A 27,835-nucleotide genomic window follows, 5' to 3' on the forward strand; every position below is an offset into this window, starting at 1 on the left:
TCTATCAAACACGCTCACCATCACAATCACCATCCCACGAGTCTGCCATAGTTTCCAGTGAATTTCCTGACACCAGTGTTTTCTGTATCAGCTTTCGAGTGTTCGTAATCATCACTATCGTGTCATGCGAGTTCAGTGTTATCTCTGGTAGTTCCTCTATGCAACTCTTATCGAATTCAACGTTACCTTCAGCTGGACCTTCTTACTTCTAGTGATCTCTGCTGAAAGGTACTAGCATAGTACCTTCTCTATCATATCTTACGTATTCCCTCTAGTTTGTGTTTGATCCCACGGGTCGAAGAATGTGTCTAGGAAAACTCGTATTCAATGTCATTTATTTTTATGCCTTTTATATGCCAACTTCAATCTGGAATATTGTATACGAACAATATTGCACACGTATATATGCACAATGGCCACAAAAAATTGGCACATACCTTTAATTTCCAATGAATAAAAAATACATTGTTTTGTAGTTACATGGAAGTACTATAAGCATTTAAATGATACGAAATTTCATATACTTGGACCTAATCAGTTAGTATCTATGTAAATACCATAAAGGATACAATGGTGTGTCAATACTTGTTACTTCTCGTATATAAACCATCAAACACAAAAAACCTTTAGAATCCTAAATAAATTGTTTAGTTTCTACAAGAACGCAACTTCGATTTCTTCTTTCTATATTTCGAATCGAGGAAGAGGTAGCGCAAACACAATCGACATTCCATCCATATGTAGACAAATATGCATGAAAAGTAAAAAAAGATGCTCCTGCTTCGCGTATTGAAGTTTTCGTGATCTTTTTCTTCAGGCTTCGCATTCTTTTCCTCTCGCGACATCAAGCTTGTTCGCGAATTCCTCGGAAGTCTAGCCTCGATTCCACGTACTCTGCGCTCTTTCTTTTGCGTTTCTCATCGGAAAACCGGTCGTTGCAGACGCCAAAAATGCATGCTCCGCATTACAAGCAGTAATATTTTATAGTTTTCAGTCCCTGTGCGGCCTGAAACATGCCTTCTATAGAGCACGTTTTACGATTCGCAATTCCTAACTTTTGGAATTATCGCGTTAGTTCGTATAGTTTTTACATCGATCTGTAAGAGGAAATAATAGTTAGTCGGCTTTTATCGCACCAACCAAATTCCAAATGCGCGAGAACAATTTTCACAATGGCTACGAATCGTCGAAAGGTTTTTCGTTGCGTGCTTAATCATTTTTCTCTTTTTGCTGTTCTAACGTGGCTCGTAACTTGCCATTTTAATATCCATATTACGTCATTTTGCCATTTTATCGAGATTTAAGAGCCACAGTAAAGTTTACAATTTTCTTGGTTAACCGAGATATATATTCATTGCTTGATACCTTTGCCTCTGTTTCATTGGATTATTTCTTCGCTATGTTGTAAAGCGTTTCACGTTCCTGTAGTCGTCTTAATTCCGTCGTTATTATTTTCCATCGATTATCATCCGACAATTTCACAATACGTATGTTCGATGAATGTTCATGAGAATCGTTCCGCATTGGGATTCCCATCAATGGGTATTTCAGAAAGCAATTTTCGAAAAATGTCATATACTCGCCGATTCGGAATGACCGGTCGTTGCCAGTAATATCCTGATTCTCTATAATCGAGCTCATTGATCCGTTCGAGTTTTCATCCTGATAGAACGGGATTTATGTTTTTTCGTTTCCGCGACCATGCGCATGTATTTTCGTAATATAATTGAATTGACGCGATGTTTGGGTAACATGTTTTGTTAATCATCGAGCGGATTACGTATTGACTGTGTTATCTATTTAGGATGTTACTGCAATTTCATCATGTAGTATAACGATTATTTAATTTAAATGTGCCCATCATTCGTGGTTCGTGTCATTGTTCGCGATTACATTATCCTACCAACTTTGAATGAATCACTGTTTCTAATAAAGCTAGATGTGCATAATTTCGTTATATTAGTATTTAATGTTTTATAACTTTTTTAAGATAAGTTTTTGATATTTATCGTACGTCCAGAACAGAAGGAAGCCTCTTTATTTCATTTGACGACCAATGACAAAATTGCAAAGTAATTCAATAGGACACATTCATTTTATTTATATTATTTTACAGCAAAATTTTACATTTTGTGGTTGAAATATTTTTAACCGAAGTTGCAAAATTTGTGTAGAATTATATTATTTGGTAATTTTAATTTTTACCTTATGAATTTCCTTTGAATAGCATTTAATGAAGTGTAATGCAGGTGCTTTACTTTATTCCTTGATACCTACGAATATTTGTAATTTATTGAAGCTTCTATCTCCATATTTATAGTAAAATCCCTGTATGCTTTATAGTCGAAAGTTGCAGTCCTTGTGTATCGTGAAAAATATTATTGAAGAGCACCATTTAATGAAACGTCAGCGTTTAATTCGTATTTATAAGTGTAACGGCGTATCTACCGTCGCTAATTGCTTAATCCACGCGCAGTTTATTTCTCTGTCGAATAAATTTTTGTTAGCGATTTTGGCTTCGCTCGTTTCATAAGTGGCTAAGCATCTAATGTTTAATTTATTTTTATGATGACAAAATGCAGAATTGCGGTTTATGAGGACTAACGAGGATGATTGTAACGGTGCTGATTCACCAGTTGATTTTACTTTCTTTCGATAGAAAAATTTTCAAGTTTTCGGCAACCACGGTCAAACCTACTGGTCTGAATTTAATCCGGAAGATATCGGTCACGCCTGTCATAAAATCGATCGATGGACAATAGACTACACAAAGGAAAGTTCGACCCATAAAAGAGTAACTTCCGAAAGTTTTGCATGCATGAACCCAGAGACAAAAGAGTATTTTGTGGACACCAGCGTAGAAAATAAAATCATATCGCTCGAGAATTTTCGAATTGTAAGGATTATAAATTTTAATCGCCGCAAGTACAGTATGCTCGAAATGATAATTCGGCCCGTAAATTGTAATGTATTGCTGCATTAAATTTCCATAAATTCTCTGGAACGTTTCAATTTGTTTATACATTCTAACGGAACTCCGATGTCGTTAAACCGACGCGCGAAATGGACGTTGACCCGCGTTCGAGAGACTAGGCAGTCCCGTTTAACTTGCGTATCGGTAATATCGATTTGATATTCCCATTCAAGTGTTGGCGCGCATTTTATTGCGTTGTAAATGAAGTATGTATTTGTGTGATCCCGTTTAAACGCGATCCTTAATGCGAATTTGCTTTGCTTAACGTTTCAAGATCAAAGCGGGATCCCTATAAAGTCCATTGGAAGCAGCAAACTAAATTTTCGTTAATTACCGAAGGAGCACCGGTTCGCTCGCTCGTGTAGACGCAAAAAAATTTAAAAGACAACGAAGCACGTCGGAATTGGTTTGGATAGATGTGTGAACTGGGATTTAGTTTTGCGATCAGTGCAACGTTTAAATGTAAAGAAAGTTTGCGCCGACCGGTCTGAAGTAAGGTCCATGAATCTATCAGCTTCCCTCTGCCAAAGGATAAATTCCGAACGCCGATAACGCTTCTATCTTCCCTTCCATTCGTTTGCTTGCCTCTCCGTTTTTTCTTATCTACCTATCCATCTTCTAACTATTTCTTCGCTTTGCCTCCGCCTATTTTTGCCGCTCGACCGCGCCCCCTTTCCCTCGATTTTAAGAGTGTAATTCCTTCTCGTTCGCCTATTTTTCCATCATCGCCCTGCACAAGCCTGCGATCGCGATCAGCCCTTATTCTTAAAACGTGATCTATCGTTGAATCTCGCATCGGGCGACACCGGTTCCACCGGTTAACTTTGTGTATGCAGACTTCGCTGAGCTGCAAAGTAGGTCATCGAAATGCACCGGCACGAAATTACTCTTGATCTGAATTCTTTCGTTTCTGTCTCGGCAATCATCGGATATTCCGGGAAATTTATGCGGCATCCGCGTAACTCTTCCATGTGAAAAAAAGTTTGGGAAGCTTATGAAGTTGACGGACGAGAATGATATTTATATTTATTTCCTGTATTAAGCGAATCTATTTCGTCATAATAATACTTATCCTATAAGGATTTTTGTTGGATTATCTTCGAAAGTGTGGAAAAGTAGAGATACGAAACAGGTTCAACATCAAACAAAATTACGATTAGAAACAAATACATATTAAGATAACTACTTTTATGACTATAAGTACATAAAAGATACGGAGGAGATTTAATATAAGCTTGTATGATATACATTTAAAAGCCATTGGTCCCCCATCATCTAATTTTTATCGTTGTAGGAGGAAATAGCTCGAAGTTAACGCACGACAGTTAGGATAAAGAACGATAGGACCGTTGAATCGTGGTAGCGAGGAGATCTAAATCATTTTGCGAGACCATCTTGCATCGTCGTATTTTCTTTCCACTCAGGCATCCGCGAACATTTTCTCGTTCTGAGCGGGAGTGAATTGTCGAGAGGGGTTTCAGATCGTTCATATATAACCTGGCTATCGATAGCGTTCGCTCCTAGAGAATCTTACATTAATAATACGAATCGTTTTCAGAAAATTTGGTTCTATTCGCCGTCTCAAACGTGTTATTTTTCATCTATTTTTCCATTTTCATATTGTCTTGTCAAAGTTCTTTTTTCTTTCGTTGAGCGAAGATGTCGTCGCAAATTATTTGCATTTATTCCGTCTACGTTCAGCGACAAAGATCGCGTGAAATCGATTTTTTATTTAAATACACCGTCATTACGCAAAGTGCGGAGTTTTCAGTTTTTCCGTGCAAATTCATTAATTTCAATCGCGTTGATTGGCGACGCGGAATGCTGATGAGGTAAATGTTTGAAAAATTCTTGTCCCCACTAGGGAGAAATTGTGAACAAATTAAGCGTGAAAAAATATGTAAACAAACATTTAATATCATAATGTAATCTGCCATTAGGTGGATTTCTAATCGTTTTTGTCAATGTTCGTTAAATAATGGGACTCGACTTGGTATCTTTTGGCCGATGCAAGATTCACTTCTCGGGGGAAGAAAATCGTAAACTCGATCCTTTTACTGTTTCTCTGTAGACAGAATTATCGATAGGTACAGTAGATACGCGTATCTGTTGTTTCCTTTTGCCTTTTTTTCTCCTACTTTATTTCACAGTTCTGCGGCTCCGGCCTTTAAATTCACAAAACTTTCTTAATTTTAAAGGTACGAGTTCGAACAATGAAACTCGAAAAGGCCCAAAACGATCGCGAAATTATTTTTTCCTCCGGTTCGGTTTTAATTGACTCTTTTATTCCATCGCTGCATCGATTCGAATTTTCTCAACAACCTCCCAGAGAAATTCATCCCATGAATCTGGATCGCTCTGATCAATCGGTCGCGATATAAAAAGCCTTTCAACGCGCTTCGATGCTCGTGTAAAATCTATTGACTAGGAGAAATCGACCGAACTTCCGACATTTGAGCTAATTTGAGCGAGTACATCGAAGCTCTTAGAACATACTGAACTCTGGTGGAGCGCGTGCAAGTTTTAGCTACTTGCCAGACGTGTTCGTGACGTAACAGAAATTAGACATCAGGAGTAGTTCAGATACTGCTCGATTTTTATAAAAGTTTTCAGCTATATCGCAGATTTATAACGTATAAGTTTAGAATGTTCTGATTTCATATATTTTCTTACAGTTTTATTTATGTAAAATCAACAATATTTTATATTATAATAAATATTTTATATGTATATTTTTACAAATTATGGCTAAATTGTTACAAATAACGTTTGTTTATATCTTTCGTATTTAAGTTATTCCATAACTCCGTCGACTCTGCTTTCTTTCTTTCCTCCGTTGTTCCTTCCATGTTCCGTCTCCTTTTTCTAAATCAACGCTTACGAAAGTTTTAAACGAAAAGCCAGCGGAATTGGTACTCTTATTATTACCATAAAAGCGGAAACTGCCATATTTCATCGAGCCGATTCGCGAAACAAGAGTAATCGAGTTCTTTCGTTGAGTATGATGTCCCGTAGCAATGCCCCTGGCCCCTTACTGCATCGAGGTAATTCCACGTCTTATCGCGTGCCACTTTCTCCCTTCTCCAAAAGAAAAATATCCCTTTGTATCAGCTACCGATGGAAACTTCCTCGTTCTTTGTTCCTTAAACGATTGTGTTGTTTGTGCCTCTAGTTCTCCACGACGAGAATCCTAAGTTACCGTGCTCACTATCGTGCCACGTTTCCATCGATACTTTCCCATTTACCGTGGACAATAGTTGTTTGTATATGTACGACACATGGTGACCAATTGTCATTATATTTGAACCACAAGGGAATTTAATATTTTATTTTGACATTCAAAGTTTACGATAGTAGAAATATCGAAAGGATAAGGTTTAAAGGTGATAAAGAATTATTATTTTATCCGGGTTATTAAGAGCCGATTAAATCTTTAAACCGACTTGTAGTTACGATTAAATAAATATCTAAGCTGTTATCGAATTTTTCAAATCTTTCAATCTTTTTACTCTTTTGGAAATATCTATTTACCTAAATATCGCAAAATCGAATACAAGTAGAATGGTGGTTCCTGGTTAACGAAAACGAATTGAATAACACGGGAAGGAAGGATGCGTTTCCTTTAACGGGGACCGTACATACACATTAGTTTGCTATTTTACATTGTTCAGAAGCGAACCGTCGCGTCGGCGCAAGTATGTCAGCCGGCGTTTCATAGTAGGAACAATGGTCGCGGCAGGCGCAGTGTAAAGTGACGATACAACAGCTCGCGTGGAACAAAAGCGATGCGGGCATACTTGTTTAAAACGCTTATGTCGATGTCTCAATTGTATCGTTCTGCCTCCTCCTATCACTCCTCTTTACTCTTCTCTCTGTCTTTTACCATTCTGTACTGCATTTTCCACTGGCCTCTTGCAAAATTGATATTTGCATTCTCCCCACGGCTACACCGAGATTACTCGTTTCTGTTCCAATTTCTAGCATCGCGTAAACTATTCGAACAGATAAACCGTGCATCCTCGACCGTGTCACGGAAATGCATGGCCGAGAGAGGCGTTTCAATTCAATTCAAACACATTTTCATGCATACACGTGTTATTGAAAAAGTTTCACCCCTCGATTTAGTCGTTGCCGATTGTTCTAGTGTCATCAAAAAGTTTTTGGAAGATAAAGTTATAATAGGGGTGGGAATAATTTCCGAATAATTTTTATATTACTCCGAATAATTTATTTTTGGTACTTCTCGCGAATATTTTTCTAAGCTCAAACATAAAAGAATGTTTTGCAGCGTTATTAGAATATTGAAGGATTGTGAATTATTTTGAAATGGTATTTCTGAATCATTAAATAGAAGTATTCAAATTTCTAAAAGTAATGGAAATACAGGAAGAAAAGCTGATGAAAATTTATTCGTTACGTTTTCAACGCGCGCGCCAGCGCGAACTAGTTACTGGCAGTAGTTTTCGGCGGAAAAATATGAGATTTTGTCATCATGAAAAGTGGGACGATTTTATTTCTTTGCACTGATCACGAAACGAATATTGTTGGATAATAGACTTTCAAAGCACGCGCGAAACCAAAAACAGACGAAATACGTTTGTTAGGGTAATTGTAAAAGATTTCTATATCCCGTAGAAATTGTTTAATTGTCGTTTGATTGTTTTTTTACCGACAATTACAACCGTCCAATAATTTCTTCTTTCCATTCTGATTCTTCTCCTTTCTTTTTTTTTTTTTTTTTTGGAAGAAACTAAAGGATTACAAACGTTCCTAATCCCTAAAATTGAAAAAAAATGGAGAACGTCTAAAGAATTCTTTAGGAGGGAAATAGAAAAATACTTTCACGCGATCATAAGAAGGATGTTTGAACCGCAAATTTGGTTGGTTTCTTTTCAACAGAAAATCCCAGGATATTTCGCTCTAACGCAATCTCTACATCTTTTAGATGTACCTGTTTAACGCTAATACTACTGACTAGTGAGTATCTAAATTTACTACATACGAGTGATTATCCACAATTAAAATATAATGAAAATGAATAAAGAAATACAATAATGTTTTATTCTCGAAAAACGTAGATATTCATTTCCCCAAAAGTACTGATGCATTTTTAGTAATTGTAAAAACAAGATACTAAAACCTAAAACTCATAACCTTCATAAATTTGATAATTCAGTGTTTTTTAACATTCTCTTTAAATTATGATCAATGAATTGATCTAAAGAAGTCCAATCTGAATTCTAGTAATTAAGATCGTTTTTGGCTACTGAACGCAGACAAATCAACAGTCTTTATCTCATGGACACAGACATTTCGCAGCTTGCAATTAGCGATTTCTTTAGTTAATTACCTTATTGAGAAAAGTGGTAAAAGATCGTTGACATCGAAAATAATCTTAAGTATCGAACCATTTTGCGAATTAATTTATGAGACAGAAAATAATGTGTGATAAGTGTATGTATAACGATTCACACATATCATAATGTAGAATCTTCGTTCTCGATTCGACTTTTATCATCCTGTTGGATCGAGAACGCGTACCACCAAGTTACTTTTCCATGAGCGAGACTGGAATTAGGATTCCTCTGGTCTAATGGCACGTGAAGCGAAATGCTTGCGTGCCAGATATATTTTCCTTTTGGTAATTATATCGATCAATTTAAGACGTCGGTGTCCGGAAGCAACGTTGTGATCTCGCAAGAGGAAAAATGTTAGGTTTAGATCGAGGTATTTAGAAACGTTAATTCCTTTCAAACTGGAATAACGACCATTAGCTAATATCAAGTCTTAGGAAGAAGTGTTTGTTAGCGACTTAAATGGTTTGGTTAATTGGAGTACTTTGTATTAAATGAAAAGTTTGAATTGGAAGTTCTAGCTTGAACAACCATTGTTCTTTCCCTCTCTAAGTCGATAATTTTCAAACTCTTAACAAAAGGAGAATTGTACGCTGGTTTGAAAAGAAATAGTTGAGCTATCGAATTTCGTATGTGTTCTTGTATAAGTCTGTTGCATGGTGCATGCAAGTTTGCGATGCAGAGCCATAGCACGCGCTCTTAAGTTCGGCAACTAGTTCACAATCCCATAATCCCTGTTCGGGGCTTAGCATTCTCGTGGTGACATGCCAATCGCTATTGAAAAGCAGGACAGAAACTCTCGGGTTCTATGTGTCCTAATTAGAACTTAGAGTTTTCCTGTCTATGAGCAACTAAATTAAAGTGTGAATACTCTCATATGTCCAATAGCTACTATTGTGTTCTCACGAGCTCAAATTGAATTTCACGCAATCATTCGGTATATTGCAAAATAATATTCTCTCTATCGTTTCCATTTCTGTATTCTACGTTACCTTCATATTTAGGTAATGTTTGTAAAGGTGAATAAAATTTTCGTTGATTCATATGTCGAAATTTTGTCTCCACGAGTTGCACTTTGAAAACCAACCTTTCAAAGATACGTGAAGAAACCTCCTAATCTCCTCAAGTTACACATCGAAAAGTGATATTTTTTCGGTAACTATAATTAGTCTTTTGATGGCAGTTAGAATTAGAGAGAAGAAAAAAGATTGATTAAATAATTTGGTCAGAGGAATCCCCATTTGTTGACATTCTTATGCCGTCAAAGAATGAATTCATCTAGATTTTTACTATTCATGATATAGTATATATACATATTGGAAACCATAAATTCGAGTAGTTGCATCGATATTAATTTGTCTATATCAGCTATTTATATGCACACTTTATATACTTGTATATCTCTATCCGTCGTTTCTTTTTTAATATTTTTAACATATTTTTAATATATTTATAACTTGTTTTCTTTATGTTTCAGGTAAGCGACTTCTCAGCTTTCTTCTCATGAACATTTTTCAAATTACGCGCGTAAGTTTAAAACTTCTCGTACTTATATCTACGAATCGGTAGCTCTTTACAACTTGAATAATTCCAATTAGACATTATAAAATCAGTGCAATTCATAAAAGGTCGCGTTAAACGCTATCATTTCTCTCAAGCATTAAACTTCTCGTTATTTATTCGCAATCCTAGGCTGACAGCTTCCGTGCATAAATGATTAAATGAGAAATGAGGTAGCCATCACGATATAATAAGGTCCTTAATTAATCAAGTAGTGACACTGATTGATGCAGTGACTAACTTAATACTTCTACTTCCTAGAGCCTTAACCAATTTTTCGTGTTCTAACTTTATCAACTATTTTGTCAATTCGCGAATTGACACATATCGATGTGTTAGGAAAAAAAAATTAATCAAAAAGACAAAGGACAGTACAAGATTCAAAAATACTAAGGAAATGAATTATGCAATGTTTGCGTATTTGCATAGATAGATATCTATCGATTTGTCCGTTTAAATATCTCATTGTTAAGCAAGTGAACTTTGACTCTTGGTCGGTTCCATAACCTCTCTACATTGTGGAGACTATGATGCATACGATGATAGTTTACGTTAGTGTTGGTGCATCTGTAATTTCATTCCATTGTTACCATTTTGGAACTTTTGAGTATGCTAATCGCCGATTGCACATATCATTTGAATAATATGGTTTACTACGTTCGTTTGAATTCTGATACGCATATATTTATATTAACCTTGTAATATTTCAGTTCATTGAACTCTACAATGTAGTTTCTCTTATGTTTTATTGATAAGTATCTACAAATATCATTTTTATGTAAATATCGTCATAATTGGTAAATTAAATTACAGTCAGTTCAGTCGAAACGATTAAATTATTCATTGAAGTAATATTTATTTCGGTAGTTTTCGTTAAAAGCATCTTCTTTCATTGATTAGGGTATATTTTGTAGTTTTGTGATTAAAACAGGTAAAAAATATCAAATACACAATTTTTCATGATTTCAATAGGGTTCAACGTTCCTTTGAAGCAGATTTCGTATATTTTCTTTGATAGAAGTTGTAGAAAAGAATGAAATTTATGATTAAATTGGTCGCCGAGATAGTGCCTGGTAGTTTTGTTACAGGACAAGACGGAAGAAGTGATTGCACATTTTGTATCAGTAAAATTATAAGTTGTGCCTGATGTAACGAGGAAAATAGTATATTAAAATTGACTAAATAAGTTATGATTAAACTTAAAATTTAATTTGCACTTACCATTTGCACGATGGTCAATATTGGTTTATACGTAGCTAATACTCTCCGAAACTTTGGACCAAACGTGCTAAGGAAGTAATAGGTATACATGATCACGTGTACGCTGCAGTTTACGAGCGGAGTGAACGAAGACATCGCCACCGGAACATATTTTGTCGTAAGCCAACATAATAAGATCGTAGTTACATGATGGTATAGATGCAAAAATGAAACTTGTTCCTTCTTCTTTCTAAGAACGAAGACGAACGTTTCCACGAAATGGATCAATTTCAACATTGTTACCAACCACATTATATAAGTTAACTGTAATAACAAAATTATTAATGAATAAAGTTCTTTGATAAATAGATTAAGATTGATAAACAAAATTGTACATATTAATTGGTTCGTAATAATTGTGAGGGTTAACGCACCTTGAGAGGTCCAGGTTTATACGAAAAATCTGGTATTTCACAGTACATGGTTATTTCAGTGAACCAGCCTGCAGTGATGAATTGCTGCACCACATACGTGTTAGCGATAATTTGAAAGACATTATAATATTTCATGAAGGTTTTCAAGTCGTAGGGTTTTCTATCTTTCATAAATTCGGGACCATATTTGAGAACAAAGTATAAGTACAACAATATGATGGAAGGTATAATAACAGGCGATCCGATAAATGGTAAACCATTTGTCCTTGGATCTAAAAATTAGCAAGCAGGATTATGAGTATTCCTTGTACGAATTTGTCTTGGAAATGTTGACTTTTTGGTACTCACCAGCATTCTGATTCCAATAAAAATCGTAAAGCTCTACGAATCCCATTCTTGATATTTTCTCCGTTTCTGTCATTTGTGCTCCACGTACCATTCTTGGCTTTTTACTAGAATATTTTGCTCATACCGATCATTGCAGCTTTATGTCTATGACCGTAATGAAACTCCTTACGTCAATCGGTGTATAATAGTAACTATTCGACGTTCGTAGTGAACAGGAGGTATTTATACATGTGAACAATGGGTGCACTCTTGTGTCACACAAATACATTTGTATACGCATATGTAAGCGCATTTATATCTACATACATCAAAATGTAATACATGCGCATTAATTTAATTAAATACGAATGTCTTTTTGACAAGTAGAGATCACAAGTTTAGAGGTATTAGTAAGTAAGTAGTGACAAAATGAAATGATACTTATATTAAACGTTATTCACATTTTTATAATATAACTTAATGTCCGCATTCAGAAAGATTGGCAAGACAAATTGAATTATAATGTTATAAAAAATTAAATTATAACTTTATACATAGCGAACTCTATTACATATAAAAATTATAAAAAAGTCAAAGTGTTTTCACACTATAAATTAAACATTGCTTCTATAACTTCTTTCCTCGTCGATTAATACGTTATTCGTGTTTCATTAAGATATTCGCATAATAAGTTAGTCAATGATGTAAATCGGTTACATACAAACACTTCTTGGAAGTTGGAAAGACCTAATAAGCTAAGGGTGGGGATCCCGGCGAAGAAATAATCGAAAAGTTAGTTGGAGCTTGAGTTCCCTAGAGAACATATTAAGTATCGCTGATTAAGGTAGCTTAGTCAAAACGGATAGAAGGGAATCGATACCAATTCAACTATTCAGTTCCTCGCTCCACGAGGAACGCCTCTTAAAATCGAAAAAAACCTTGAACAATAATGAAAAAAGTTGACCGCACCTCCACCTTGGCTGCGTTTCGTTGTAAATTAATGCAAATGAGTATTGATATTTTTATCCCATGCCGCATCTACGAATAATCTGGTGGTCTCCGCCAAATCGGCAAAACCCAAACATTTTTCTATCGAGATTCGAGACTCGAATGCATCGTGTTATTTATCCAACTCGAGTCGCTAGGAGAGTATCGAGGTTCACAAGTAAATTCAAAGCCAAACCCAGAGCCGAGTTTCTTGACTCGATTCACCGAATTTTCGATACTCAAATATCGAAACTTAATATTGGAGTCTTATTTCGACAAGGCCGTAACGTTCTTCCTTTGATCTCGCCAACTTCAAAATTTCCAATATTCGATCTGAGCCTTGTCTCGCGAGCACGAAGGAACTCACATGGATCTGGCCTGCATCCGAAGTTGCAAAAGGTCGGGCTCAGGTTAAAAGTTAAAGAGAGTCAAGCCAGGCCATGAAGTAGTAATCGGGCAGTTAAGGTAGCCGGCTGTTTCGAGCCCATAAAGTTGCTAGTAGGATGTATTAAGCATCGCTAATCGAGGTAGTTTAGACAGGGATGCTGGCAAGAGTAGAGTGGTAACTTGGTCGACAGAGAGGGGGATGTTAGGACGGCAGGGGAAGAGCATTAGCTGCCCCCCAGAGCCTCCCGCTAAGTGCTGCAATTTATTTTATTACCCTTCGCGCGTCTACGTTTGGAAACCTTTAGTCGACGCGCTTCCATTCGTGGCGAAAACACCAATAGGTCGCGGAAACGTAATTTACACCGAGAGTTGCGCAGAGTCGCGGTGCGAACTAAACTAGAGAACGAGTAGAAAATGTATTGACGGGCGAAAACAGAGGGCGTTTTGTTCGCTGTCGTTGGCATTTCGTTTCTGTCGACATTTCAGCTTTTTCCTCCTTCCGCAGCCCGCGGGAAGTCTGATCTGATTTTCCTTTCGATTGTCTCTTGATTTACAGCGCCGAATCTCGACGAATACTAGATATGAACGTACTCGTGTACATACGTATGCATATATTTCCAGGATGGAAAGAAGTTATATGCAGTACTAGATTCAAATTCGCATAGAAATGTTTAAGGTGAGTTATTACAAATTTCCACTTTATTTTCTTTGGCATTTTTACCCTCACGATGACTGGAATACAGTGGGTTTCATAAAAGAGAAGATTTGATCTTGAATAATTATGACATAATTTTCTTCCATTGTATACATATATGTATGTCATCGACAGAAGAATAAGTACGAACGTAGAGCGATTCGAATGTATAGCAATGGAAACATTATGAAAATGAGGTCACCCAAATTTCGCGATGATGATTATTGGCGGAGTTCAATAAACTCGAATTGCATTTTTTTCCGAGAATGAGTTTCGAAATGTAGTTTTCCGGAATTGGTAATTGCTTTTTTACAAGACACGATAGTGATTCTTCTCTCCGTACATTTCTGTGTATTTTTTCTCGCAGATTGATGTTTCAATTAACTTTTTCTTCATAACACAGGCATGTTGCCTAAAAATAGCTTCTGTTTCGTGTGAAACATAAAATAACACGTATATTTAATTATTTCCACGCGTACGTACACCACGAGTAAAAAACCAAAAGGAAATCAAATATTGAACATATGCTATCAGAGTTGCTGTTCCAAACCTACTAGAATACCAACGAGTACACACGAAAATGCACGCTGTGCTCTTTGGCCTGGACAATCGTTCAGAGTGTTGTTTGGAAGGAGAAGGGAAGAAAAAGAAGAGACACAAAATAGAGAGCCTCTGTGTTAGCCGAAAGGTACGTTTAAAGCGACACGAAGGCAAAATAGCGAAAAAGGACGGTGGCGAGGGGTTGCGCGTGACAGAACAAGAGCAAGCTACTCGAAGGAAAAGCTGAAATTACGACCGCGCGGCAATTGGACTGCGATTCATTGTAAGATTATCGTATTGCTCGGCAACACATGAAATAATTCTACACGGCTAATATGATATAAATCCGGCGCGGTGGCTAGCGTTTCCCGCTCGGGAGGCAGACTTAAATGCGACTTAACGCGCTTCGAATACGCTGTTTAAATGTGGTACAGTTTGTTCGATGTTTAAACGTATAGAGAAGCTTTAGAGAATAATTCTCGTCCCCGTATTTATAGTGGATAATTCACATCGATTCGATTGGTCCAAACATGTGTTGGCTAGCTTCATTGTACGTAGAAATTCTTTTATATCATTTCTAACGATAAATTTCAGGAATTATATTTCTAAGGAAAAGTCTGGAACTTTGATCCTTACCTTCCAGAAATAACACCTAGAATTAGCACATGATTCATTCGATTAGATGTAAGGGTTTCAATGTGGGAAAGCGATACAAGTGAACTTTTTTATTTAAAACGAATTAAATAGAAACTAAGCAAAGTGAATATTATTATAATATTTCATATGTACAGTATTTGATACAGAATTGTAATTCATATTATGATATGGCACAAATGGTTACAAATTTTCTTTAAATATATTTACACATTATGTTATTACTTATACTTATGCATTTAAGTATACTTATTATATTATTGCCATTAGTATTCTATTATACTGCAACCTCGTTCCGTATTTTCAAGACCAGATTACATTATTTTAATACAAAGTTCTATCCTGTTTGCACTTGCAGAAAAGGAATGTAACGACGATCTGGAACGCAACAGCAAATTAACTTTAAGGTTACCTTAACCTTACTTTAGCTCCTGTATCTTTATTACTTTCTTTTATTTTTATCTTCCTCGTGGCACAAAGGGATTGCAGCCATTTCCGGCATTCTACCGTGTAACGATTACACAGGGCAAAATTAGGAAACTTTTCGTTGGCATTTAATATCAGGTTGTTTTGTTGTATTCCAATATACCGTTCATCGACAGTATCGAGGCCAACGCGGGACGATTGTAAAAAGCTGACGCAGAACACGCCGTTGATTTAAATGTAATGCGACGAGAGAGTCAATAAAAATGAAAATAGCGTAGCAAGGAACATTGAAAACTCGTCGCGTTCATTGCGGAACGGCCTAGAAAGCTCGTCGTTCCGACTCAGATAGAAATAGAAAATTACCATAACGATTGCTGATACTTGTTCCATCAATTGACAGGTCCTGTGAAAATTTTGCGCAAATTCTGGTTGCAATTATTTATCGTGTTTCATTTAATAAAAAGAATTAATACAAACAAAAAATTGGCAATTATAAATTGAATATAAATAGATTTTCAACCACTTACAATTCATGCGAACTCCTAGATAGAGTGCTAAATATGCAGAAAAATCTGGGAATAGGGCTTTCGGTCAACTTAATGCGACATAAAACTCAATAATGTTTTTGTATAATTGATTTGTTATAGAAAAAGAGGGAAAATATGTTCGCGGAGATGGAAATCGAGTAGAATCAGTTAGCAGATAGGAAAAGGTACGAGCGCAAGTCCAATTGATTTTAAAAACGATTTGGATCGCTGGTAATCCCAGGGCTCCGCTTGTCGAAAGTAACGAACAAGTGGAAAAAACGGTACCAGCCAGAAAAAACTGCGGAGTCAGAGGAGTTTCACCAGACGACGCTATTTTTTAATTTACCAGCATTTCACGTCAGTTGTTCTATTTCCTTTTCTCCTTGTCTCTTCTGTTTTATGTTTCTACCTTTTTCTGTCTGGAAAACGGAAATATTTGCAATTCAAAATTTAATGCTTGGTTTCTTAATTAAGTAATTGGAAGGTACTGTGACGTCGACCGAGCAAACCTATCAATTACATGCTCGATTGGATCGAGAGGTTTGTATCAGAATGTCAGTTCCACTGTCGCAGATACAACTAGGGAACGAATAACGAGAACAGAGAGGGATTGGAAAACAGAAATCGAATGGGTTGAAAGAGAGATCTGAACAGAGAAGTACACCGTTGGAATCGTGTAAAGCAATGATGAGAAGTGTAAAAAATCGACGAGGTTAGGAGAAGAGATCGTTAACAGAGGAGTCGAATAGTTGCTGGAATCAAAAAAAATATAGAAAATTTTGGTACAATAAAAAATATCTAATAATGGTGAATGTTAATAAAAGAAGTCAAATTTTTGTAGTATTCGAATACCAAGATGGAGGAAACAGAAAAGCGGCAAGAAAAATAGTGCAGTAGGATATATAAAGATTAACAAAGAATCGAACAAACAAGAGTTAACTCTTTAATTATCTATTCCGAAAGAAAGAAAACAAAATGTATGTGTTTGGCGAAAGAAACAAGAGAAATAAATTGAGAAAAGGAAGAAAGACGAGACAAACTAGGACCGACAAGAAATACGTAATAGTAGCGAAAAATTTAGTAAACAATGATGCAAAGAATAAAATAATATGGGAAGTATTATGAGACAGAAAGAAAGAATGCAAGCACGGATAAGAAAGAAACAAGAGAAAGAAAGAGAAGACAGGTTGGTTGGATTGAGAAGGACGGAGGAACGGAGGGATCGTCGTGGCGTTTGCGCCTGGGGTTGTCGAGGACAGCGCGAAGAGGGTGTGCAAGGGTGATCGGCGTAGGTGGCGGCGCTTGGAGGGTGGGAGGACAGGGAAAGGCGTGGAATTGGTGGAGGCAGTCAGTGGCTCGCCGCGCGCCACAACGACCGTCGGATCTAGCCGTTGAGTTTTTCCACTTGTTACCGTATCGCACCCACGTCCATACTGTACTCTTCTCCTCTACCCCACCGTTTGATTTTTTTTCCTTTCCATTTGTTTCGTTCGCTACTCTGGACCGTGAACGTGCGTCCGATTTGTCTGCACAAGTTCGATCACACAACCCGCGTTCTCGTCAAATTCTCAAATCTCCAGGATTGTGATCTGTGATCCAGTGCCTGCGGCTGTCGACTGATCCTGATCTAGTGTTCTGAGAAATGAATGCGTTGGTTACAGTGTGAAATCAAATGTTATTACCAACGAAACGCAACCTAACGTAACGGAGAAATGTAACGAAAATGAAAATATTCATCAACATAGTATTTTGTGAGTGAAGGAAAAATCGAAAAGTGAGACACGTATTTTCACGTATGTTTCTTGAGGGAAGAAATTGTTCCCTTGGTTTTTTGGTTCAAATGTGACGTCTTGGTTCGCCTCTACGTGTTTTCCGTGGATAAGCTGATGTAAATATCTTTCGCACGAGAACGAGATCCATGTGTACTTTTTATTAAAGTTTCGTGTACACTTTTCTCTCACGCCGGATTATATTTTGCACCCGGTCTCTGTGCACATTCCACGTTTCTTCGACGAAGCTTGGAAAGCTTAGGCGTCTCGTGTGACCGAAAGTGTAGCATAGCTTAATCCGAAAAATTATAATTGCAAATCCGAAACCGCATACATTCGCACGACTGTATTTTGAATACATTATACAAATTGAACGTTGCATAAGTCTTCCTTACTTCTGCAGAATTTTATAACCTCTATAGCAGCTTCGACTCTACCCGACTTTCTATTATTAAAGTGTGCCAACCGCTTATCAGCTTCACCACCGACGTTACACCACGGGATTTCCGATTCTTGTCTTCTCTGTTTCTCACGAATGCCATTTTGCGCGAGTAAAATTTGCACTTCGGAAACGTTTCCTTGTTCAGACGCGATAAATTTACGATAAATTCGCGATACCGGTTACAAATCATCCAGAACGTCTTTTGTTAAAGAAACAAAAAGGAGAAAATGAAATAAATGCGGAGCTGCGCCATTGTATCAAACCAGACAAATTACGATGTAATTAATCTTCCCGATCGCGAAAAGCTCTTGTCTAACTTTCGAGAAATTTCTCGGATTACACGATGCTGCATTTTCGTCGATGTTAATTTCTTACCACCACAAGACTTTTAATTACACACCACGATCTCGTTCGTATAGAAAGCATTTACATCCAACCTCAACAGCATCTGTTTACGTGACCAGTGTAACTAGTTGACTTAACCCAAGCTCGTGAACAAGTTCTCGTTTTCACGGAACGTTCTCTATGGATCATCTAGTAATCGCAACGGGGAATTTTCAAAGGATGTTGCAGATTCTACATTACTACTGAAGCTTCGAGGGAACGCGCGCTGTAACCTGGATTAGGTGCACTTGGAAACTCTGGTGCACCATATTTTTGTCGAATTTTCATTTCATCGAGTATTCACATTGCCCTCTCGTGTGAAAAAGACGCGTTCGTCCGTGAACGATCAGCCGTGAATCGAAAGCCTGGATTAATTCGCGGCTGAATGGGATCGCCGGTGCATCGACCTCTCTTCGAGTATAATACCTGTTGTCCGAATTTTACTAGTTTTTTTTCACTCATCTTTTTTTCTTTGCTCTTTACCTGGCTCTTTCGCGAGAAGCTCAAGTGAAAAGTGAATGACGTTCAACTTTCGTCGACCGTCCTCGATCTTGGGATAATAATGTTCGGCGGCAGACGGTCGGTTGCTTTGTTCGGCGCGATGATTCGCCTGTTTCCTGTTTGATGAATCTCTACGGACTTCAAAGCAGGTAACGTAGCACGCGTACCATCGAGAAAATACTGTCCGAGGAGGATCCTTCTTTTTTTATTCTTTTTAATTTTTCTTTTCTTTTCCTCCTGTTCGTCCTTCGCGCGAAGACGCGAACACAAAGGAAGCGGTTGTTACGCGTTGCTTTTGTCGATCTTCTAAAGTACTGAAATTGCTGGCACTCATACAAACAAAAAATGGTTTTTCTATGCCCATTACCAGTCGAATGAGGAACAACCGTGATCGCACAGTGGCGCGTTCGCGTTACCCGTAAATGGGAGAAAGTGGGAACGATCCTCACCTTTTTTCCCATCGGTCTCTCGTTACCTCTACTAGAACTGGTTGTACTTCATGGGCTTTTCCCAATGGAACGGTCATTCGTTACCGCTACCGCTACATTCGTTACATTCGTTCCATATTTTTTCTGCGCTAAACAAAAGAATACGTCGGTTCTCCGTTTTTAACGATCAATTTGTAGGAAATAAATGTCGAAGCATTGACAAACATTTGTGTAAAAGCTATGCGACAAAAGAAAAGCATGAGAAGATATCTTAGACTTTCCTTGCGAAAGAAACGTGAAAGTTCCGTAGTTATCTCTCGTCTTTTGTTGTGATATATATATTTAAATAGTTTGAAGGAACAGCGTAGGATAGGCAAAGAGCCTAATTTCCAGCTAAGGAGTCGCGAGATGGTCCCGCTGTCGAGTAAATCTGCCGGAATGCACAATAACAAGATGCAAATAACGAAGTACTTACGCTTTCCTTTTCTTCATTTTCGACAACAGTTTTATCGAATGCGAAACACAGAGGCATTTGTAGCATCTTCTCTTCCTTTCCTCCTCCTCCTTCTACTGCGAAGCTTATCGAATACCGTAAAGGAAACACGAAACGCGACACGACGGTCAATAGGATTTTCGAGCCGGTTAATTTATCCCATTCCGTGTTCCATTTCTCTTGATTCGAGTTCGGTGACTCGTTCCTTTTTATCCTGCTCAAATAATTCTCGCTCTGCCCTTTAGCCTATCGTTGCGTCTGCTTTTAAGCAGAGTTTCACGGGAACGCAGGCTAAGCAGCGGTTTTCATTTCCTGGAAGAAGAACCGCGGCTACGTCGCGTGTCGGATAATGAAAACGTGGCTGCGGTTCGACCGACTTTTCTGACGTTCTCAATAAACCGTCACTACGCGAACAGCGCAACGAGACAACGACTAACCGCGTTTCGTCGAAGGAACACGATCTTTTGTCCTCGTGCTCTTGTTGGCCCTTTTTGGCGTTACATTACACGCGTCAATCTTTATCTGTTGTTTCGTATTTCAAGTGCGACATTTACTGAAATGTAGATCAACTCCGATTATGTTTGATTCTGACGTCGTATTGCGATAGTTAATTATATTTATCTCGTTGTATAGTCAGGAACTAAGCGTTTCAAATCCGTGACGGAATAAATCCAAATGGAATAATTAGGTTCTTTGCCCGTCGAATGCATTTTGGCACGCTTTCTTGTCATTCTGTCCTCCAAACGTTCTAAAAACTCACTCAACAGGCTTTGTACTGTACCCGCGATCTTACCTTTACAACATACCCTTAACAATGTATTCATTCACGTGTGTTTTGCACCCAAGCTAAATTGCTCGCGCGAGAAAAGAAGGAAAGAACCAAAACGACAGAATTAAAAATCGAAAACGTTGAAGTGAGAGTTCTTTTTTCTCGATAGGATTCCCGAATTGGAACGCGAAGCGCGTGGATTTCGTCAAACTCGTGGAATTAAAAACTTTTTGAACGGTATTTAACCTGTTGAAACTCGTGAATACGTCATATTCATATTCCGCTACGTATTTCATTAAATCAGCGGAAATGACACGGAATTGATAATATGAAGAAGAGGCACCGGCTGAAATATTTATGAAGTAGCTCGTCGTTTCGCCCGGTGAACGGTCCCCGCGTTTCCTGTTGCATCTCTCAGTCAATAGCGCCCTTTGATTCTTGTCACGATCTGTCGAACGAGACGACTCAACGACCGGGATTGCTCGTTACTAGACTTCTCGCGTCGAAATTCGCCATGAAATACCGATAGAATCTACCGTTCGATCTAGACACTGATATCGGAGGAAAAGGGACGCGCAAAGTGTGGCTTTGCGCATCGAAAAGGAAATAGAAAAGGGAAAAATGAGAGAGAACAAGGACACGGGAAACGAAGGAGATACTTGTTCCTTGTCAATCACAATGATTTGTGGTTTTATCTTCGAACACGTGTTTAGAATGAAGCATTAGCCACATAGATTACTAATAAAGCTAAGATTAATTCCATTCATAATAAAAAGGAAAGACGATAGAAAGCTAAAAACGCAATATATTAATACAGTAAATGAAGGCATATGAACGCTTTGAATGTTGGCGACATCCTACTAATTTTTCTTTGAATTAATGATTTATCTGAGTGATATAAATCTCTTTGCTATTCCAATAGACCAAAAGTAAAATAATCATTGTTCGATTTTGATTATTCCATGATATAATCAATCTATAGTAGGTAATATAAAGGTAAACAATAATTCCCCCAAAGAAGATTAGTAGAGACCGTTTATACATCAAAATTTAATCACTTGAAAATTAGCTTTCTCATTCATTATACATTCTTGTTTATCAATTTGAGCATAGATATGTATGATTTTAATTGCAAATCCAAAAATTTCTCCCTTTCTTTAAACAGCAATGTGAAAAAACGGTTCAAACCATCCTAAGAACCATCCTAGTTCTAATTGTTATGTGTTAAGAAGCTATTGTATTATATTGCTACATACCTTTTCCTGCTACAAGCTGCTACACTGAATGTTCTTTATCTTTTTAATGAAATTCATTCGTAATCGTAATTTGATGAAGAGAATTTTTGAGCACATTTATTCCAAGAAGATTTTGAAAGCTGGCAAAAGCTTTGTTCTTTACTAAATTGTCAGCACAATATCTGATGAAATGAAAGGGATAAATGATTTCCGCGTGATACTTGCGAAAAATGGACAGATTGTTTCCGGCATCGGTATACTATTTATTTAAATGTCACTGCGTGTGGTTCGATAAAGAAATAAATATTAAACATATTTCAACCGGGCCAAAGAATAGAGAAAATACTAATAAATATTTGGTAAACAGACTTTTATCCACGTCGGATCTACTGATGTCAAATTTCAGCAAAACTGCACATTACACGTGTGCATTTTTTGCTTTTTGTCCCGAATCCTCATTCAAGCGCCGCACTATGGAACTTGGGCTGTAAACGTGCGACCGTGCGAACGTGGTCAGCGAATTTTGATTTTTGTCCTGAATCCTCATTAAAATGCCGCACAGTGTTATCGCGCGTAAGCACTTTTGACATTTGAATGATTCAAAAGCCACATTAATCAATTCCATAAATTCAAGAGCAAAAAAAAGTAGTGATATTCTAAACATATTTTTTAGATTTACTTTGAAATTTTATTTATTTTACGTTTTTGTAATAAGTGAACTCATGAAAGTACATAAGTAACTTCTTTCTTTTTTTTTTTTTTTTTTTTTTTTTTTGTTAAAATTGGGCACTAATCGAATTGGACGTATATAAGTTAACATGTAATGAAATTGGAAACAGAACAAAGGAAACAAAAAGTGTGATTATAGAGTATAGATTCTGAGAGCTTTATTTAGCAAACAGCAGTTTTTATCATACATGATCGTTACTTGAATACCAAGGTTCTCTATACGGGTTCACCGCATGTGTTTCCTTTTGGTTTGATCAACTCTGATCATAGCTCAAAGGCAGTTATGAAAGTTTGCTGGCCAACGAGGACAAGCAGCTGGTATTTTTTCTCACTTTCACCGATGTTCCGTAACAATCATCCATTTCAGTCGTGCTTGTTCGGAACAAAACGATTCCACAAGCTGGTTGTAACGACTTTTATGGGTAACTCTCGAAAGAACGATCAACGAAATAAATTGCTGGATGTGTTTGATAAAAAATCGTAAGAAGACGATGTCGACGAAGGGCCGAGGTCAGACGTCGCAGACCACGCGCGAGTTTGGAAAAGTTGATGGCAGATATTACGCGGTTGTGAAAAATGAGCGACGCATAGAAAAGAAAGAGCGTTATCGTCTTGTTCTATCACGCAGTCACCATGGAAAAACCATTTGACAGAAACGAAGGTAAACTACTGTAACATAATTTCACGTTCCTTATTCTTCTCCCAAATATTTTCTATATCATCGGCATTGTAGCAAATTGTAATTAAATATTAAATATAAGCTGTTGAATTTGTCGAAGTTTATTTATTATTTAAATGTTAGTTGAGAATTTTATTTATGAATTTTGAGCCATCATATTTAACCCTTTGAATGGCCGTTACAGTCGGGAAGTTCGTTAGTATTCCAAGTAACTGCTTCAAAATTCGAATGAAACACGAATATTGAACAGTTATAAATCAGATTAAAAAGAGTTCGTCACTTCAAAATGCTGGCTTCACATTCGAGCGAAATAATTATTCGGATAAATTCCGTTCCAACACCGGAGCGTTTAAACGCAGGCTGATAGCAGATACTACGGACAAAAAGCAGTTCGCCTAACATTCTCTGCGGCAACAAGTGCCGTTATTGCTGAAGCCTTTAAAAAAAAAAAAAAAAAAAGGTAAATAACACGCAGCAACGCTTGTAATTTGGAACGCGTTTCGGTGTTCGAGCGAAATTTCGTTACTACGAAAAGGTGGCCGTAACTCGAAAAAGGAGATGTTTTAGTATCTGCGATCGCAGGTGCCTTTTTCTACCCTGGAGGTGAATAAAATACGCCCCTAAAGTTTGCCGACCTACTTTGCCATCTAACGCAGCTACACACACGCGCGCGCGCGTACTCATGCTATGTGTGTATACGCGCAGAGCAAAGGAAACGAGCAGTTTGAACGCGAGTGAAAAACGACATCGTTCCTGTTGTCAAATGGATTATTGAAGCACCGTGTCGAACGCGTATTCATTAGTCACGCGAGCTCAGTATCCGACACTTGTGAGCCAAGCCTGATAAATCAATTATAATGTAGGACATCGAAATGCTCGTTGTGTCGAATTCGAACTTTCATAATGCGTCCCTCGACGTTGTTTGCCTGCTAAATCTCGCACGGAGATAATTAATGATCGCGCCATGTCAAAAGGATTCCGTGTTTTCGGGGAAAGTTTACAACAAGTCGACCGACAACAAATCGAAATCGATTACATTCTTTTTCCATACATTCCACGTTGTTTACTGTTAAACATCTGTACGTTAATCTCGCTGATTTACGATGATTTCAATTGTTTCTGCGTTAACTTGTAACTGATATGATAGGCATTTTGCCACGCAGATTGCATAGAAGTATGTATAAGAGCATACAGAAATGTCTAAACGTTAAAAAGATTTTATTGGGTGATATGCTTATTACTTTATTTAAAAACTAATTAATTTTTTTTAGGCAGAATGACGAAATTTGTAGCGTGCAGTTTCAATTAACGCCTTATATCCTTCTCGTAAATGAGTGTCAAATATCGAAACAAAATTTCGATGTACTTTCTATGTCTTATCTATAATTGTAGAAACGGGGGAAAACTTTCATTTAACATCTCTTTATCATCGAATAAAATTATTTTACGATGCAGGTTTTTCAGTTTTTGCATCCATGTCACTATAGATATTGGAAGCACTTGTAAGGATGTGAATGATATTTACACGGGAGGAAAGAGGACGTGACGGGAGAGAGAAAAAAGAGTTTCTAAATATTTGGCTTTCTTGCGAGCGAGGGTGTAGATACGTTGTAGATGGCATGGATCGCTCTCCGAATTCACAGGTACGAGAGTTTACCGCTGATTCGGGTCAGAGAATGACGGCGTGCATAACAACCAGGTTTACCGTGAAAATTCGCAGATAGAAAATCGAAGATTCGATTGATTTTTCAAATCGGCCCGCGGCCAGACGGCGCTCTGATTAGTTATTTGTTGAATAAACGTCGGCCCACCATCCTGAATTTGATTTTGCCTGAAATCCAGTCATGTCAAAGCCGGGAACTATCGCGTGGCTTTATTTTACAACCAGGTTTTGAATAAATCGAAGCGTCCACGGGGAACTCGCTTATCGGAATGAAAATCGTGAACGATACGAGATCGAAGGGAGACAACTCTATTGCGTTTCCACAGAAACAAATGATCAACGTTCCAAACGGGAAATATGGTTCGCAATTTTTATGTTTCGTTGGAATTTTGCAATCGTGTAATGTAAGCCGACGAAAGTATGCGGATTTGATACGTTTTATATTTTTATGATGGAGAATGGATACGAACGGTCAGGAAGCAGCGTTCGCTCGGAAAGACGTATCTTTTAGCGATCAATTAGTAGTTAGATAACGATACCGTGGAGCCGATGTAACTGCTAATTACATATTCCCCGATCGACAATTTACCTAACTTGACTCGTAAACTGCGTCGAACTGGCGGCTCGAAATCAATTTCTAAATATTCAACCGCATCCTCTCCGATAAAATCGAACGGCTCGGATAATCGATTGTCATAACGGGAATCATAATGATGTAATAATTGAATCGCACGGTGATTACGTCGAGTCGACTATTGGCCACATTTACATAGAAATCCTATTTAAAAGTCGAATCTGTTGTTCCCTTAGAACGATCGAATCGATTAAGCGATTTCGCAGATGGAAACAGGATGTTTCAAATCCAGAATAAGGCACACGGGGGGGGGGGAGTTAAGAATTTGGCGTGTGCTGTCTTTAAGGACACTAAGTTACACAGAGAATTTGCATATCCGCGAATATCGACTCAGTCGGCTTGCATGGATGCGCGTTTGCGGTGAACCGTCGAATGGAGTTAGACCCAAGATGCAAACGCGTGTGTGTGAATTCACTCGCATGTGTACACCTTTCCGTACGTATATACGCGCGTGAACGTGCTCGCCCGAATCGTATATTAGACAGTCGTTGCTTGAAATTGAAATGTGGGTAACGAGGATTACGTAGAATTAAATGCGGCGGATCGCGTTCATTAAGACATCACGTGACCAATAAAATTTCGCTACCAGTCAGAGCTCAGTACTTCCGAAATCCCATTAGAAGCTTTTCATCCGAGAAGTTGACCGCCAGCATTGATTCTAAGTATCGGTACGGAATCGAACTGGTTGAGAAGTTTGCTCGTTACAGCCAGTGATTCGACAGAGTTAGGTATGTTTGTAATATCAGTCGATGAAGTTTGAACGGTTACGGTTCTACGGTGCCGCGTGTCCTTCGATGAAAGAGGTTTAGTTTGCCGCGAGATTTACAATTTAGCTGGACAGCTACATGGTACATCGCAAAGAACGGTACTGTCGCGAAAGATATATGGGATGATAGTGTGTCTTCATTATGGACCGAGACCGCAATCAATAGCAACGCTTTTAGCGATGCATTACACGCCATGCTGTACTCATCAATAATGAGTCGCGTCGAGATGGTTGTACTATTACCTGACAGATGTTTCATGCTAATAGCTGGCGTGTGTTAATAACACGAATGTGGTGAATGCCTTCAGAAATTCATAGAAACCATGTCAATTATGTAAAACATTTGTGGTAATATATTCTACGTCTGAAAACCAGATTAATCTAAGTCTCTGTTATAATTTATTCAATTTCATCTAAGATTAGCAAATTTGACAATTTAGAAAGGAGGAAATATAGAAAAGGAAGGAAAATTTTTACTAACCACATCCATAATATGCGATTAATTGTTTACAATTTATTTAGTTATATATGAAACTCCCTGTTAAACTATAGACAGTAATTATTCTGTTTGTTCGTCGTATATCACGACCATCCTACATGTCTGGCTATCCTACATGTGCCGTTGCATGTTTGATCATGTATATGGAACGTACTGCTGGTCTGACCATAGAGAGATATATTCTACTTGTACGTGTAGCAGAAAGATATACTACTTGCTTCATTGTAAACACGACCATCTTGTCTTTTCTCAACGTATAACTGTTAAATTAAACATTTTACTTCTACTATTTTCATTTTACTTTCGTTTACCATTTCGTTTATAAATCTTCCATGATCTTGTAGCAACTAATATGAACGAGAAGGAAATTTTTGTGTTCTTGAATGAAAATCATCTATAATTTCTGGAAGAAATCTAGGCCGTCACCGATACGTGAATCTGTTTTCGACACATGGTTCTTATCGAAAAAGATCGAATTAAGCTAATCCGTGTGTCAAAGATATAATGAGACACGATATTGCAACCAGAATAATTACAGTGTCTGTTAAGCGAACGGAAGTTGAAAGTTTGAATTTGCAAATCTTGGTATGTCTCCTGTCGTTCTCTTCTTTCTCCTCGCCTCTTTCGTTTCCTTCCTTCTCGTTTCCTGCGAAATTTGTCGAATTAACTTTGCAAATTCGTTCCTCTAACATTCGCCACCCATCCTCCGTAGTTGTGAAATTAAAGTCAACTATAAAACCCACTTGCCCTAACCTCTCCTGGAGATGAATACTGAATTTT

General features: G+C 37.6%; 2 protein-coding genes across 24 annotated transcripts in view; one reads left to right on the forward strand and one right to left on the reverse strand.

The window, feature by feature from the left end:
* The window catches only part of LOC126921458 (disks large 1 tumor suppressor protein), a 538,419-nt gene that overhangs the window by 127,978 nt on the left and 382,606 nt on the right, over positions 1–27,835 (forward strand). For 7 of the 23 annotated variants that reach the window (XM_050733080.1, XM_050733083.1, XM_050733105.1 and 4 more), the window contains exons 1-2: positions 17,419–17,952; positions 18,695–19,309. The exons of 7 other annotated variants lie outside the window; for them this stretch is intronic. The gene's annotated coding sequence lies outside the window, so the exon portion shown is untranslated. Of the gene's footprint in view, positions 1–17,418; positions 17,953–18,694; positions 19,310–27,835 lie in introns of those variants that run through there. 9 more of the 23 variants (XM_050733095.1, XM_050733088.1, XM_050733099.1 and 6 more) reach the window with 4 other exon arrangements.
* Positions 10,529–12,075, reverse strand: LOC126921474 (elongation of very long chain fatty acids protein 1-like). Its single transcript, XM_050733134.1, has 4 exons — positions 11,871–12,075; positions 11,523–11,794; positions 11,110–11,412; positions 10,529–11,031 (listed from the first exon to the last, which is right to left on the reverse strand). Exons 1-4 carry the CDS (start codon positions 11,959–11,961, stop codon positions 10,864–10,866), a joined length of 834 nt encoding a protein of 277 aa, XP_050589091.1. The 5' UTR covers positions 11,962–12,075; the 3' UTR covers positions 10,529–10,863.

The sequence above is a fragment of the Bombus affinis genome, chromosome 10 (assembly GCF_024516045.1).
Source record: "Bombus affinis isolate iyBomAffi1 chromosome 10, iyBomAffi1.2, whole genome shotgun sequence".
NCBI lineage: Eukaryota > Metazoa > Arthropoda > Insecta > Hymenoptera > Apidae > Bombus > Bombus affinis.

Excerpts from the sequence above, each read along its gene's own strand:
- LOC126921474 (XM_050733134.1), bottom strand. The coding sequence starts at position 11,961 with ATGGTACGTGGAGCACAAATGACAGAAACGGAGAAAATATCAAGAATG. Across the intron at positions 11,413-11,522 it reads ATAAACCTGGACCTCTCAAG|TTAACTTATATAATGTGGTT; the intron begins GTGCGTTAACCC and ends TTGTTATTACAG. Across the intron at positions 11,032-11,109 it reads TATTGACCATCGTGCAAATG|GCACAACTTATAATTTTACT; the intron begins GTAAGTGCAAAT and ends TCGTTACATCAG.